General features: G+C 32.9%; 2 protein-coding genes across 2 annotated transcripts in view; one reads left to right on the top strand and one right to left on the bottom strand.

The window, feature by feature from the left end:
* Nucleotides 1–1,903: 1,903 nt before the first annotated feature.
* Nucleotides 1,904–16,610, bottom strand: part of LOC142339839 (glioma pathogenesis-related protein 1-like) — a 140,262-nt gene continuing 125,555 nt past the window's right edge. Inside the window, exons 4-5 of the mRNA XM_075390139.1 lie at nucleotides 4,024–4,115; nucleotides 1,904–2,730 (exon numbers count right to left, since the gene is read on the bottom strand). Of these exons, the coding sequence (XP_075246254.1) occupies nucleotides 2,465–2,730; nucleotides 4,024–4,115 (358 nt within the window). The 3' untranslated portion in view covers nucleotides 1,904–2,464. The remainder of the gene's footprint in view (nucleotides 2,731–4,023; nucleotides 4,116–16,610) is intronic.
* Nucleotides 11,007–16,610, top strand: part of LOC142339838 (uncharacterized) — an 11,775-nt gene continuing 6,171 nt past the window's right edge. The window contains exon 1 of the mRNA XM_075390138.1: nucleotides 11,007–11,897. Coding sequence (XP_075246253.1) covers nucleotides 11,349–11,897 — 549 coding nt within the window. The 5' untranslated portion in view covers nucleotides 11,007–11,348. The remainder of the gene's footprint in view (nucleotides 11,898–16,610) is intronic.

Here is a 16,610-nt window from a genome sequence, read left to right as displayed (position 1 = left end):
CAGTTAGTTTAGTTAGTTACTAAAAGAGAGCCTTGCATTGCTTTCTCAAGCAATCCTACAAAACAACCCATTCATACCTACGTACTACTCCAGTCATTACTAACTTCACAAGTACTAACTATTACTACTACTACTACTACAGTCTTTATAACATACATCACCCACCTATTCACGTGCTCTGTGAAAAAAAGTTGTGAAGCAATTTGTTCCTCCTCCTGGGCTGGTTTTAAAATACTTTTCTGCCGTGAAGTTTATGCAAAGGCATTTGCGAGAACACCCCGCAACCTCGAACCCGGACCCTCTCCCAAGGGAGAGATATTAGGAAAACATAGAACAACTATTGTCGCATCCAACTATAGTGATGGAAATCTCCATCACAGCAATTTGATCACGCATAACAGATCGCATACCCCCCCCCCCCCCCAACCAACCTAATTTCCATAACCCCTTCACTCAAAACCCAAGAATATCACTATAGAGTGAAAGTGACACATAGCCTTAGATTGAGTCTTAATTGACTGTTTGTTCACACGCCACATGAAAGCTAATTGAATGGATTCAAAAAGTTCACTACTGAATTTTGATGATAAATCTCCTAAATTTAACGTATGCGCTTTATTATTACAAGTTACTGAAAATTCACTGAGGTTTTTATACCTGAACTTCTTCAAAATTAGCTAGAAAATGCCTGGAAACGATTCCAGTACACTGATCTTCACAAGTATCCCCACTTCATATTCTGCCCCTCCAAAAATATTAAAACCCAAAAACTAAAAACTGACATTACACGCAATAAAATTTATTTAGAAGAAACCACATCAACCAACATCATTAAACAAGAGGTTTATGTCAGTTTAATTCTTATGTGAAGAGTATCTCGTATCAGCCCTCATTTTTAACTCAAGTGTTAGATTTCTGGTTTATTTATCTTTTTAAAGGTCCAGAATTTAAAATTATCGAACATTAGCCAGGTTTTATCATAATAATTTTGGTTTCTTAGGTGTCACTGTGTATCAAAATAGGCGAATTGCAGATTCATCAATCACCGCTTGTATTTTCTAGTCATTAAAAACCTAGAGAAACCTGGTGCTTTAAAATTTATACCGATATTTGTAAGCGAAGAAGTTTTAATAATAAAAATAATAATTATTATTATAATTAAAATAATTATTAAGAAGTTTTGTTTCAAAAATTGCACAATGTTGAGCACTTGCCGAAAACCCATCTTTTTCTTCGGGTTGAAAGAATAGTACATGTATATATAGATTAGAATATATATATATATATATATATATATATATATATATATATATATATATATATATATATGATATTTTGGCTTTGAGTAATTTGTCTCGACTTCTGTACAAATTTATGGGCTAAATTTTGCTGAAATTATTTAGTTAAGAATTACGTTTGAGAAGGACAGGATCTCCAACCAGAACTTTAGTTACCATTTTGCCGAATTTATTGTCAGAGATATCTGTTGCGTTGCCTTGTTGGTTGCATTTCTTGCTATGTTCGTGCAATACATTGGTTATTAAAGATCTGCAGAGATCATCCATTGCTATGGTCTGGGACAACATTTCGAGCTCACGGTAGTCTGCGCAATGGTCTGGAACTCATCTGGACAATGCTCTGAAACTTGTCTGATCAGAGGTAATTTCGGTCTGAAACTCGTCTGATCAGAGGCGGCTTCGAGCGCCCTTCGAGCGCCCTTCGAGCGCACAATGATCCTCGAGCGTACATTAGTCTGATCAGAGGTCACTTCGTTCTGGGACGGTCTGATCAGAGGTCACACTTGTCTGAGATGGTCTGATCAGAGGCAATACAATTTCAAGCGCAACCTCAAGCTGGGATTTCACATAGACTTTTGGTGAATAGCACGACTCAAAAACAAAGGTTGAAACAAAAATAAATTTTTAAACCTCTCATTTGTTTGAAATAGTAACAATTTGAATTAAATTAACGAATGCACGACAATTGAATATGGCGGAATGTTTGCTTGTTTTTTTACAGAATCAAATGAATTTTTATCATTGAACAAAAATAAAGCAATTGTATAACAAATTAAATCATGCATTAATCTCCAAATTTCCAGTTAAATCTTTTGACAGATGAAGTATACATTTAGTTTAAATCTGATAATTTTGTATCTTTTCGCTTGCGCCCATTGCGATCTCATTCAGTCACAAAATAAACACCTTCCTGTTGCAAATTGAAGCCTATTGTCATTGTGTTAAAGTTATGCTATTTGGGGACAATACGACCAATACGACCAACCGAGGGGGGGGGGGGGTGAATGGGATTGTGTCAGCAAATACCATTTTTGGTATAAGTTTGTGGTGCGATATAATGCGAAACAAAATTGGTTTCTGGAAAATATTTCTCAATCAACGTTTTCAACACTTTCACAACACCGTCATGAACAACAAAAAAGAATTCACAAAATTTGCAACAAAAATCACGTCATTTCACTTCTCAAATTACTAATCATTACTCCCAACATACACGTGGAAAATAACAAGGACAGTATTGATGAAAGAATGAGATGACAGATTGTGTTTTGGACCGAGGGGGGCGACGATGATTTGTTGAACCCCCCGAAGGTCTGAGAAGAGGCTGGGAATGTGTTTGAGACTGCGTCGCTTAGCATCGGGTTCACTTGTTGTCCTTTTCCACTAGGAAGACCTCTTCGGGCTATGTTCTTATATCTACACCGGTCCGTACCTGAAACCACAGCTGGACCTTGTGATTTTATCTCCAAAAAATCAATCCATGGAAAGACAGTTATCAGCCGAAAGTTTGCTTAGGAGTTGAACTCATGAGTGAAACGTACTAAATGTCGCAGTGTCATCCCCAGTCACTATAATTAAGCTAAGGAATTCTTAAATGTAGATGCTACAGAAAAGTGTATGTAATCTTCCTATGCCGGTTTTTTAAAACGTCAAATTATGTGCGCGATCATACCAAAAATTTTTCAAAAAACTCAAAAAATGTGGGGGAAATTCTTGTGAGATGCCAGAAGTAGGTAGGGAGAAAATCTAGATAAAATTTTGCTACTTTTTCGTGCGAGGAGTTGTCTTATTATTACGTATTGTCGTATTAATACTTAATAATACAACAATTCCTCTCACGGAAAAGTAGCAAACTTTTATCTAGATTTTCTCCACGTATTGTCAATCTGCGTTAAATCTGTTCCACTTGATCACGATAATTTTGGATTCAGAAGGCAAATTGTTGCCTAAAATTGATGGAGGCATGACCAAATTCAGCAAATGTCTTGTGCAAATCAATTTATTGCTGGTTACGGAACACTGGCCTGCTTCTATTTCCATTTCTCTGTAAAAAGGCTGGTCAATTTTTCTGAGAAGCGATTTATTGAACTTGTGATGACCATGCGCTGCATAATATAAAACCAAAAGAAACGGCCAACGTTATGCTCATTAAAGTTAATTTCAGAAACAAGAATTTACCATGTAAAAGGTAATTTTGTGCGTTTAATTTTGTTAATGAGCATATATGCTGACTGGTGTCAGTTAATCAAGAAAACTCAATTTATGTTTCCCTAATTTACACACAGATTTTTCGCAATATCTCTGCTAACACGTATATTTGGACTTCAATAAATGCGATGATGCGGGGGTGTTGCTCAGTAGATGCCCATCTATATAAATTCCGCAAAAATTAAACAAAACGAAAAATTAATAATCAAAAAATGATTGGGCAAAATAGCAAAAAATTACGAGACTAATGAAGAGGAGTTTGTTCAGCCGATGAAAAAACAATTCTTGATAAGAAACTCATGAAAACTGTATTCGTTGATGCCGTTTTAGCGCATATATTCAGACTGTACTGAACCCCGCCCGCCCCGCCCCAGGCCCAAACCTGCCCCCTCTCTCCTCCAGCTCAGTGAGCATATAAGATTTACGCCCCTAAGATGAACAAGACTTTGCATTTGGGTGTCTTGACTCTGGGTAGGGCTGGCCGAAACAGAATAGATGCTTTTTAAAAAGTACTTACATACGCACAGTCCTTCTGAAGACTTGTAGTAATTTTGGGGACATTTGACCCAATCGTAGAACTTCTCATAAGGACACGTGTCGTAATAGGGACTGAAACAAACAAAAATAACAACCTCTAACACAAATATTAAATCTTGACGTGGTTAACGTTAACTTAATTCAATTTTTATTATAATCTTTTCTTATTGTGAAGTCAACAAAAGCCTTCAATCTATCAATCTTCGTCAATCTATCTCATCGTTTAATCGTAGCGCATACTTTATGATCAAAGTTGAATCAGAAGATTTCCACTGAAATGCAATGAACAAATTAGCACCGACTGTCAGTATTGATTCAGACAAAAGTTGCGAATGATCGCAGCTGATTAAGAGAATTAACTGTGAAATTTTGTCTTTCACTACTAATTTAGATTAAATTACCAATGATCATATTTGACACAGTAGATATCATTTGTAAAAACTTACTCAATACCCGAGCTGTACATATTTATCGTAGAATTCTTATGATTAGAGCTGATACGAAAGATACCCACTAAAAAATTGCAGTTAGTTTATGCAATAGACAAGTTTAGGCAATAAAAAAATTCTTCACATAATCAACCACAAAATATCATTTTATATATTACAATACATTTCTTCATTTTATTTCTCTGCACGTGTATTCTCTGATTCTGGAAGGAAGCCAAGGTGCTTCCCTTTAATTTCTTAAAAATTTGAATTGCACAGAAACACAAAGTGAGGAAAAGTCTTGCATATCGGCGAGCAATCACAACTAACACAGCTGCACATTTTTCTTTCCGTACAAGTTAAAATTTAAAAAAAAACGAAGGACAGAAACTAGATTTCCCTCTAAAATGAGAGACTACAAATGTAGACAAAAATGTTATCATCATTTTGCTGACTTTTTTAAGAAAATAAATAGGAACAAAACGTGTGATTGTGCAAGTTTTCACGTGGTTCTCAAGTTGTGTTAGGATTTTTTAATTAAAGAGGAGTAATTTTATTGTTATTCCCCAAAAAACACGCAACTATAATTCAGAAAAATTTTGCGCACAGTAAATTACAACGTACCAAAATGAAACAATGAAAGCAAAAATTCGAATGGAAAAAACTTGCAAGAAGAAACTTTCAAGTTAACTATTTGTCTTGCAAGAGTAGCATCGCCTTTAAAGGTTTTTCCAGATTAACAATGTCGTGCAAGGTCTTGCAAGATTAACATCCATGTACTAGAATCTTAGAAGATCTTTCAAGATTCAAAACGTTTGTATTTCGTTCTTTCATTAAGTTCTTTAATTGTTTTTCAAGTGTTTTCCATTGAATCCACTTTACTTAGATGATTACAACAAATACCGTTACAACAGTCAGGCGAGCGGTCAAAAACGTCCAAATCATAAGAACTTATGAAATTTGTCCCGTAAAATTATACCAAATCATTGAAAATTTTCTACAGATCAATAGGAATAATTCATCGAGATATACTATTTTACTGAGGCTAAGAAGCATTACTTGAATCGCTAAACAAAATCAATGGTTTATAGCTTTCAATTTTATGTGGAAATTTATTAAAAATTTTAAATAAATTATATTAGAAATTCTATAGAGAAACACTCAAAGAGGTGATTAAGTATTTTACCACCGTATGCCGCACATTTAAAATTAATCACATGTCTGAAAATTACTGATTAAAATAGTTTTTTTTGTAATGTTAAAATATAATCGGTCAAAATTAAAACAAAAAACAGAATGGACCAACTAAAGCTCCCTTTTGTAAAATTTGCTTGCCTCTTTGAGAATAAATATGTATTAAGTCATGCAAATTGCTTTCTATTTGGCGGCTAATAGGCTTAATAATCATAGAAAATGGAGTCTTTGCAGACGGAAAGAACACTTTGTTTTTACTTTACAATTTTCTATGCGTGAAGTTTTTCTATAACGCAAAAGAACCTTTTGTCTAAGAACCTTTTCTATCCGATCTGAAGTTTTAGTTTATAAATTACAATTTGAGACTCCTATTTAATTCTTTTTCGAAAAAGAGTCTGGCATAAGTTATAGATAATGAATTCGTATCATACATGAAAGCAAGAAAATTTTTATCAGTCTAATTGCAATGAGATCAGCTGAATGAATTGACGGATCTTTTCAACAATCGTGGCCTCCTCTTTGGTACCTAGTATAGAATTGCCTCCCTTTCTAAACTATGATCAATATTACATTACGTAATACTCAAGATTTCCATACAAGCTCACGGTTCAGATAAGTTCTGATTGACCAACAAATTGATCGTTTAAATTCTATCCGAGAATTGCCTCTCCTTTTGCAATATGGAAGGTCATTGTTGAAAAGATCCGAATTGACGCAAGTATAACCAAGAGTTTGAATTTATACATTTCGAGCACAATTTTGTTGGCCAAAAATCTGAACTCAATTTTCGTAACGAGCTTTTCCTGAAAATTTGGAATCAGCAATTTTGAGTGGTATTCTGGCCACTTTGTGATAAGACCTCTAATTTTTAAAGGTCAAATAAATGCCATTCATTGTAAATCATTACTAATAGCAACTTGTCACTTGACATTAGTATTTGAGAACTGCGTCAGTAAACAATCAGTTCCAAAACTCGTCAAGTTAGCTTTAATAATCAAGTGTTTCAAAATTGTCCGAATAAATACTGATTGGCTAATTTATATAACGTATATAACAAGGAGTTTAACCGACAATATGCAAAGTTTAATTGGTTTGTACCATTCTTTTGTGCAAATATTGGTCAAATAACATATGGAATACTTGATGTTATAGACCTATAATATATGGTGTTATACATCTACCATTGTTCGTTTGCAATATAAATAGCCATTGTTCGTTTCATAACTATATCTTACCAGTCACAAATCAGTTTTAGCAAAACCAGAAGTGAATTAATATTTCTCAAGTAATAATAAGGAAACTTTGCAAGAGATTTGTTCGATCTTACACGATAAAAATTCCCGAATCTCGGAGGAAACGTCAATTCATAGATTGATCGGATGATGGTAAGAGATCCTGTTTCATTCAAACGTGCAAAGATCTTTCAATTTCTTCGTTATTTTCAGGTTTTCCTAACGATAATCGATCTTTTCATCAGACCATATGAATTTAAATTTTTCGGAAATTACCAACAGCCATAGTTTCTTTCATTAAAAAAACTGGTCCAAACGCTGGCACATTCGAAATGCAGAAATCAACTTTGCAAACTCAATTCTTAGATCTACCAATTTTACTGTTAGAGTCAGTTCTGGGGTATCTCAACAACTCCCGTGGACCATATCCGTATGAATCGTGGAGAAGTTTCAAAGATATTCTAGCCTTGAGAGCTGCAAACTTGAAAATGAGAGAATTAATTGACAATTCAGCGCTGAAATTGAGAATCGAGATTTTATTCGAAGATGGAGTCATTGAAAGAAGGCAAAAAATAGACAGATTTCTCACTTTCATGGTCAACAGCACAAATTGGAACATCGAGGCCATAGGAAAGTTTCAATTCCCATGCTTTCATGTAATATCAGCTAAAAAGAAAACCCGATGTTTAACTTTTTTTCTGTCTCAATGCTCAGCTGTAGAGGGTCCGTTTCCAGTCCCATTTTTGAAATTTTTTTCAGGTGATTCAAAAAATCAGTTTTATCCCAAAATTGTGATTATTATAAAAAACACTCTATCGTTGTCTGTTACTTTTATAACACTGGAGAAAGTTGTAACATACAAAGTTTACCAAAATTTTGTTGGCGGCTTTTTATGATGACAGAATTGAAAGAAGATGATAAATATTAAACGATTAAGATAACTTTCACTTTACCGTCAAAACATTATACTGTGAGCATTCAATCCAATTCTGTCTTTTAGGTCCTTTAGAACGTGTAGTATATTACTTGGTGAACAAAAAAATAGTTGATTTCAATGATTTATTAGGTAATATTTCCAGCTTGATTCTGCCTTCATTGCTTTTTTCTACAACTATTTGTCTGAAACTCAGTTATATTAAATTGATTTTGCAGAAGTGTGTTAGCAGCTTGAAAAATCTAAAAATTACGAAAAAAAAGAAGTAAAAAAAAAGACAAGAATTCAACCAAAATAAAACAATTTAATTCTAAGGTCCTTTTTATCGAAATAATTCGAAACGGTAAATTCTCGAATCGATAATCTTGTTCTTTTAGAACTTCTTGAGGTAGAGCATGAATATCTGCTTCGTTTGCATCTTTTTACGGTAAAAAAATTTGTCCGAAATTCGAAAAAAAAAAATGATATAAAATACTAATTTTTATGAAATTTTTATACAAATTTATATAAAACAAATTAGTCAAAAATGTAATAGTCGATAGTCAAAAATGTCATAGTAAATAGTCAAAAATAAAATTGTCAAAAATTCTCTTTTCTATGCAAATTACACAATTTAAATGTGTGAAAAGTCAACAAATAAAATTTTTGTAACTGTTACCCGGTAAACAAAAGACCCGCTAACTCAATGAAAATGTAGATATATCAAATGATCAACTGAAATAAATTTTCATTTGAAGAAAACATTAACAATAAGAAGCTATTAAGAAAACTTATTTTCAACTGTACCAAAATTACACAATCTCTAATCCAAAATTAATTTTGAAACAAATTAAAAGTGATTTTGGAAAAAAATTCTTCGAAAAAACTCGGTATCGAAGATTACTTTTTCGACAAAACTTTATCAAACCCGAGACAAAGGAAGAATCAATTTTCGTACAATTATCTTTAAATAATTATTATAGTTTTACTTGAGAAGATGATTATACTGATTAAGCAATTTTTGCTTCTAAATGTGTGGGACAAAGTGGATAAGATAAAGTAGTGGATAATGCATCCGAGTAATCAAAATTATTCTCATACCGGATTCAATTTTGTTTACCACGTATGAGTTGCATCCATTTTCTAAAAGATTTGAAAAGATGCAGCATACTGTTTTAAAAACTGGAACTAATTTTTCTTCGTGCTACCAACACAAAGTAACATAATAATTCAAAAAACATAATATTATCGTTGATGTAGTCAACTGTATTATTATGTTTTTTTGAATTATTATGTTTTCTAAAAGAACATTGCCAAACTATTATATCAAAAAATGGTTCAGAGAAAACTATATTTGAAGCAGTCCACTCAAATCAAATTGTAAAATGAAAAAACAACCGGGAAGTTCTTTTGTTAGAGCTTTGATTTGACTACATCAACGATATTATAATGTTTTTTGAATTATGACAGTCAGAACTAGCAACAGAGCTGCCAAGTCAAGAGAAAAAATATTTAAAATATTTTAATGGTACTTTATAAAAATTAGAATAATACACAGGTTATCATATGATCGCCAGTTGCAATTGATGACACTATTTCCCGGATGTCCTCAAAAAGTAACAAAACACAGGTGAAGCCACTACCTTCTTGCCTATTTTCAGCGCAAAATACCTCCTGAGCTCAGATTTTTCAACAAAGTGATGGATTCCGGTATCACAGTCAACATCTGGAACTTTTGTCTAAAGGGGAACACATATTTAGCATTTAAAGAAAAAAATGCCAAAAATGCAACTGTTCACAGGGCCTTATTTCTTATTTGGCGTTTTTCAAGTGCACATCTTTTGTTTTATTCTCAGTTGTAACTTCTCAAAACTTATCAAATTTGATAATTAACATTTAATTGACCCCATAATTTTGTTATTATTTTTGTGTAATTTTTCAATTGGAAAAACTACTGCCTTTTGTGACCAGATTCGGTCAATTAAACACCTCAAGTTTTTTTTGTACTGCCATAGGCATTGATTGTTTGTCGTTATTATGATCCAATGATAATAAGGTTATCAAAAGACAGATAAAGACGTTTACAATTCTTTGAACGACCAGATTTGCAAAAGTTTTAGAAGGCAAAAATCATTATACTAGAAATCTACCCAGTCATCTCCATTCCCTATCACACTTTCTTTTGGATATTTTTGTTTTACCCTTGAACATTAGAGTGAAGTTTGAAGTTTTTGCCATTGGTCCAAAAGATTTCTCAAAGGAAGTCAGAACATTCTCAGAAACATAAACTGTTTCATTTCTACAAATTTTTGCGCTGTTTTGAGTCATTTTATAGCAACTACTGACAACCATAAAAATGACAGCTCCAGCAGCTAGGAAAATTTTTGAGTAACAATGTAACTAACGAAAAACAATGTCAAAATAGATTGAAAAGTAAAATGATATTCAGGGAAATTTTCAAATGAATGTTTTTCAAATTTCTAGTACAAAATTGCTAGCTGTTCTTCTTTTTTTACGTTTTAATAAGGTTCGGAAGCCTCAGGGCTTAACATTAGTTAGAAATTTAATGATTTGACAATAAATGAATTGTCACGGTTAACAACATCATTTAGTTTTTCTCTGAGCGTAAAATTAGTTTCTAAAATTGTATTGACAAGATACCAAAAAACCGGCATGTTTTAAAAAGAAGTTTGTACATTTTTCATCAATATAGAATAAAAAGACAACAGGTGATATACATTGAAAAAGCATCATCTAACTTTACTTTGGAGCGAAAAAAGAGATTACGGAAAAAGATTGAATCCAAAGCAATGAATCAAGATGAAAATGTAAGAAAAATTCATCCTTAAAGCTCGATATTTTCTCGATAAATAGAAAAACTCAATTATTTTCAAAAATTAATTCATTTTTCAAAGACTTTCTTATGGTACCACATTTATATCTCTCTGATAAAGACCTCCGTCGGCCGAAATCGGCTCAACAAAAAAGTAGGGCCCGTATAAAATTCCCAAACCGCAAATAAATTCGGAGCGCTGGAGAAAAATGTATATTAGTTCAAAATTCGTATATGAGGCTAAAATCCAACAAAATTTGATTCTAGATGCAGCAGTAACAATGAAGCCCATTAATTGTCTATTTGTTCAATATACTCTTTGTGTTAAAAATTAGCTAAAATTAGCTCATTTGACGCCAAAAAAGTGATGTGGGAATGATTAAATACAACAAAACACATCTCTCTCACAAGTTCAACAACTGTCCGTTCAATTTTCAGCAGTTTATGTAAACATAATATTCATGAGTTCCTCATCCTGACATCACAAACTCGGTCAACACTCTGCGGGAATTGAAAAATTTGATCGAACTGTTAGTCCTAAGATTATTCAACAATGCAAGAAGCATTGACACAAATGCCGGTGGGTGTCTCGTCAAATTCTTTGAAGCGTTCGGATGTCTATTTCAAAACAATTTGCTGCAACTTCAGTTGATTATTTATCCAGAAAACGAATTGCTGTTTCCACCTAGATGGTTTACAGCGCTTATGCAAAAAATGGAAATGTTCAACCCAAATTTGAAGATCGATTTGAACAAAGTTGCCCGCGAGGACAGCTTCTGTAAAATATTTCCCCTCAAAAACAATGTCCGATCCGTAAATTGCTGCGGTGTTGCGTCAAATATGTGTAAAAACTTAAACCATTACTCTAACTTGACCATGCTAGAAATTAAAAAACCACGACACGCTTTACAAATTCAAAAACTTGCGCAATTGAAAAAGCTGCGAAAACTGGAATTCTGTTTACTGATTACAAACAGCTCGCAAAATGAACAGTTACCAGTTTTCGAGCATCTGACGCACCTCAATTTTGATTGTGCCGTCACTGGAAACGACTTTGAGCTTAAAAATGTGGTCAGGTTCTGCTTTCCAAAATTGACAATTATTGAGTTGCATAAGATTTATGGAAGCGTATGCATATTTTTGGGACCAGAAGATATACCGAATTGTACTACCATCGTGACATCAACTGACTATATCTCCATGTTCAACGCCTGTCATGGTATTAAATACTTATATCTGAGCAAATCATTTCAGGTAATAAGCTCAACTAAAATTCAATTATTCAGATCCTGAACAACACAGCAATAAAAAATAGTTTTGTTTCTGCGTAATCGCTGAGGAGCACCATTAATTTTTTAGTCTGCACTGATTAACAGTACCCTGTTCCCAGCTGTCTTTTTCTATTACTCCCCACTTTTCAGACTGTTCGTTTTTTTTTTATTTAGAATAGTTATCTTTTCTCCGGTCTGTAATTTTCATCGACATGGAATTGCGATTTTTGAAACGTTTATACATCGGGTCCCGTTTTTTGTTGACTTTCTTCCTTATATTATCGTACCTTCTTGCTAGTTTCGTCAGTCAATGAGCAATTGGCTCTGTAACAACCCACCACTTTATGGACCGGCTAAGAGGAGTCGAGTCAACTTTGTCAAGAAGCGATATACCCGCTTCACCACAACCTAAGTAACTTGTCGATTATTGTTCCGACCCCCACTTTAGTGGGGAGGAAGAACTATATACTCAACTGTGTTTTTTTTGTTCAGTCAATTTTGGCCGATCGATATATTCATCGAAGAGAATTGTAAATGGTAGCATTGAAAAGCCCACCCAGTGTAGAATACGGAAATAAAAAGATTTTTTTGATTTTCGTTTTTTACAGGGAGTTATCGAGGTTTAAAGTTTTTTGAACATTCGACTGTTTTTGTTAACATTTTCAGTAATTTTTGCTAAAATTTGGCACAATTTCGCTAATATAGTTGAAAATAAGTTAAAATTGTTAACGGCAGAGTGTTGTTGTTACCGTTAGAGATAGAAGAGGGTCGCTGAATTGTTTGATTGAAGTTTTTTTTGGCTATAATTTTTGATAAAAATTTTAAAATTCAATCTTTTTTTATCAAAAATGGCACAAAATATGCTTTTTCTGGTCCACTTTGTTGAAGTTTGCCAGACTTAGTGACCTAGAAACCATAAAACTCCCTTATTTCAAAAAGCGCGCTAATTGCAATTAGGCGCTGTATAAAAGTCTTCTGGAATTAAAACTTTGCCGTTTTTTGCAGATTTGACTCAATAATTATACAAAATGCATCGTTCTTTTTTTAAATAATTTTATGACTTCCAGGCAACAATTGGTCTAATTCGCAAACAATTTAAACACTTGGTCGGTCTGCTGGGCGCGCGACAAAATCAGGGAGAGGTTCGACAATATCATGGATTCTTAGAATCATAGACTTTTTGGTTTTTATTTTGATGCTGCCCTTTTCCAAAATATTTTGCATTTGTTCTTTTAGTGTTAATTACTGAAAATTTTTTTATTGACGGCTCCGTTAATGACAGCTCCAATATACGTAAACTTGAGGCCGAAAGTAGATACAGTCTGTTTTCAGAGAACCAAAGGGTTTTTACGGCTTTGAAGAAGAGTCCTAGAAAAATTTAACTAAATTCTTGTCTTTTGCCTTCAATTGTTATTCTTTTGGCAGTTTGATTCTTAAGTTTAACAACTCAAAGATCTAAATTTCTTCCTCAAGAGGTGCTAGTGAACTTTTTCTATTCATTCGGTTGTTACCTAATGTCTCTTATGTTATTGAATGTATTTATTTTAAGGAAATTTCTGTGATTTCTTTAACTTGTCAATTTTTATATTATTTTAGTCAACATTTTGTTTATTCTCAGTAAGTACAGGTCAATCTTTTCTCCGTATAGAATATATACTAAATTTGTGGCCGATTATTTTAACAGAATATGTTCTTGCTTTTGTTACTACGAGATTTCATACAAAATTTTCTGATTTTTGTGCATAATTTCCCATTCTTGCTGTTGTTTTCGTTTCATTTGTGAATGGTAACATTATTTAACAATCTAACTGAAACAAACTTTACAACATTTGAAATTGAACAATTTTTTTGTTCTCATAACATATTGTTCGAAGGGCTGCGACACAGTTCTCTTGCAGAAATTGGTGGAGTTTTTTTTAATTTTGCCATTTATTTGTTGTTAATTTTTGTTGTTATATGCCAAATATTGTGTAATTAAAGGTTTCAGTGGCCAACTATAGATAAACAAATGAAACTAATAACTGATATTGGTATATAACTAATGGTTATTTTCACTTTCGTAATAAATTTCGAAAAAAGAGTAACAATATTCTTCAACTTATCCGTTTTTGTTCTGGTTTGCGAATTTTTCGTATTATACAATGTTGTTTCATTTTCTTAAAATAGCTTCTGTTGTTTAAACGTTTTAAACAATTTCTCTGTGGTTTAAACGTTTTAAATGATGTCTTCAGGGTTTAGAGAATATGTTTCAGAAGATTTTTGTGATTCTTTATGTTGTCATTTTGTGATAGTCGTTTCACAAAAAGACGTTGCAATGGTCAAAGGAGACGCAAATTAAGATGTTATTTTCTCTCGAATAATATCTTATAAATTTAATGGCTTCATAACTGTGGTTTCATAAATTTGTTTGTGAAACTTTTTAGTTCAGCTTGTATTTAATGTTATTTTATAGTCTTATGATTGAGTCTCACTAATAACAGTCGCAATTAATTTTCCGAGTAGTTGCAAGACATACTGTCACCTCTTTTAGTCGAAAACTTTTGTTGGCACTGAATTTTGAAAATTTTTGTCTTGAATAAAAAAAGAGATGGATTTCTGAGATCTGTTAATTTTATTTCTGTTAAATTGTAGCTAAGCATCTCTATATACAATTCACATCATTTATCTTTTGAAATACAATTTGCTCTTCACAACGGTTTTATTTCCCTCAAATGGCCTTTCTTCTTGGAACAACCATTTTTCATAAAACTAATTTTGGTGATTTTTGCAAATTTGTACCTTTTTTGTAGGTTTTTGTTATCTTTTCACAGTATCACAATAATGGGCGTCATTTGATGTACAAATTTTGTTAATTTCAAAAATTCAAAGGAAGATTTTTACTGTTTTTAGTGATCAGCTTAATATTTAATTGATTGGGGGGACATCGTTTTCGTGCATAATTTTTCGTGGAAATTTTTAGTTTTTGCCTGTAGTTGTCGGTTTTTTTTCTATTCGTATGACATATCCGGTATTAAGAAAGGCCTCAGTCGCCCTCTATTGAGGTATAAAAAACTCTCTCAATGACTTCAATTGATGCGTAATGTTTCTAATCAGTTCGAATTTAATTGTTTTTTTTTTAAAAAAAAGCAATGTTTTAATAAACGTTGCCCCTTTTGCTCATTTCTAGTCGATTTGTTGCCAAGTCGCTTTGAGGAAAAGTCCCATACTTTGCTTCAAAAAAGTGCCGGTTAATCTTCTGAGTATAAATTTTATCTGATGCCATTTTGATTTGGTTATTAGTGGTTTTCAAAAAATGGACAAGGAGTTTTGGTCGTAATAAATATTTGTAACTATTTGATTTTTATTGCCGTATTTTCTGGTAGTCATATCATGGTAGCCACTAGAACCTCTAGAGTAGATTGTTTTATTCTTTTAGTAGTTTGTTGAACGATATATTGATATGTTAATTTTTTTATCTGTTCCTCATTTGGTAGACAATTAAGTGAAAAATGTAGATGAGCGTGGTCGGAACTTAATGTGCGAACGCACTTTACCGAGCCTCCTTTTGTTGCTTACATAGAAAGTTTCATAAAACTGAAACGCAACCGAGCGTTCGAAAAACTCGAAAGCAATATGCCAATATCTGCTTGTTTTAAAATTGAACTTTGAGCAATGAAACCGACGTTCGCCAGTGTTTCAACTTGACGACAAAGCCTAAATCATGCACCTCGTATTCGTTATAGCTAAATTTAAAGAGCTCAATTTAGTCAAAAACGCGGTACGTCTTTCTATAATAACGTTGGAAATAAGAAACGACGCAAAAAAATTTGCATTTGCATTGATTTTACCTGAAAAATGTTCATCTGCCCAGTCGTAAAATTTAAACTTAACCATTCATTAAGGGGACTAAAGTTTCCAGGTCGAGTTGTGCAGCATTACTGCAACTATTTACGTCATCGAAAAACATCAATCAAGAATTTGGTTGTATGTGAAATTAGTTTTTTTAGTAATTCAATAATTCTTTTTCTTAATACCAACAACAACAAGTTTTAATGGCTCTGCAATGTATTGATAATTTTTCGAAACGCATGCTACAATTGGGCCGAGGAACAATATCATCGCTGTGTTTTTGCTGTAAGAGAAAGTTTATATATGCTTAATGACAACAGACTTCGTTTTTCAGAGAAGTTCCATAACTGCTCTTAAGCACATTTCAGCCACTTTCTAGCAGCAAATAACGTAACTTTTAACCTCATTTTTCACTGGAAAACGGAAAAAGGCGTGTTCGAAATGTTTAATATCTAAACTCTGATGCTACCTATTGATATACTTTGCAAGTAGTCAAATCGCCAATTGAACCCCTTATATAAAACTAGTTCATTTGTTTTTGCCGCGCTTTATTCGAAAACACTTAAGAATTGTATCCTTAATATCTCGCTAAAAAGAAAGACTACGCATACACAAACTTTAGAACTCGAAGGATAAAAGTGCTTGAGGAAACTTGGTGGTTATTCACCGCAACTTTGTTCTAGAAATCTGGAGTTTTCTGATATCAAAAAATCGAACTTGCAGTTAAGAAGGAGTATTAAAAAAGTAAGTATTAAAGAGGGTAACACAGTCGAATAACAGTAAACTAATCTAAGATTTTATAATCGAGCTAGCCCTAATGTATTACAATCAACCTAAAATCATTAAAATTGTTTCAATTGATTCAAAG

This window comes from Convolutriloba macropyga, chromosome 5 (assembly GCF_964194025.1).
Source record: "Convolutriloba macropyga chromosome 5, txConMacr16.3, whole genome shotgun sequence".
Lineage (NCBI taxonomy): Eukaryota > Metazoa > Xenacoelomorpha > Acoela > Convolutidae > Convolutriloba > Convolutriloba macropyga.
The sequence above is the reverse complement of the archived record's forward strand: the minus strand, read 5'-3'. Positions and strand labels throughout refer to the sequence as shown.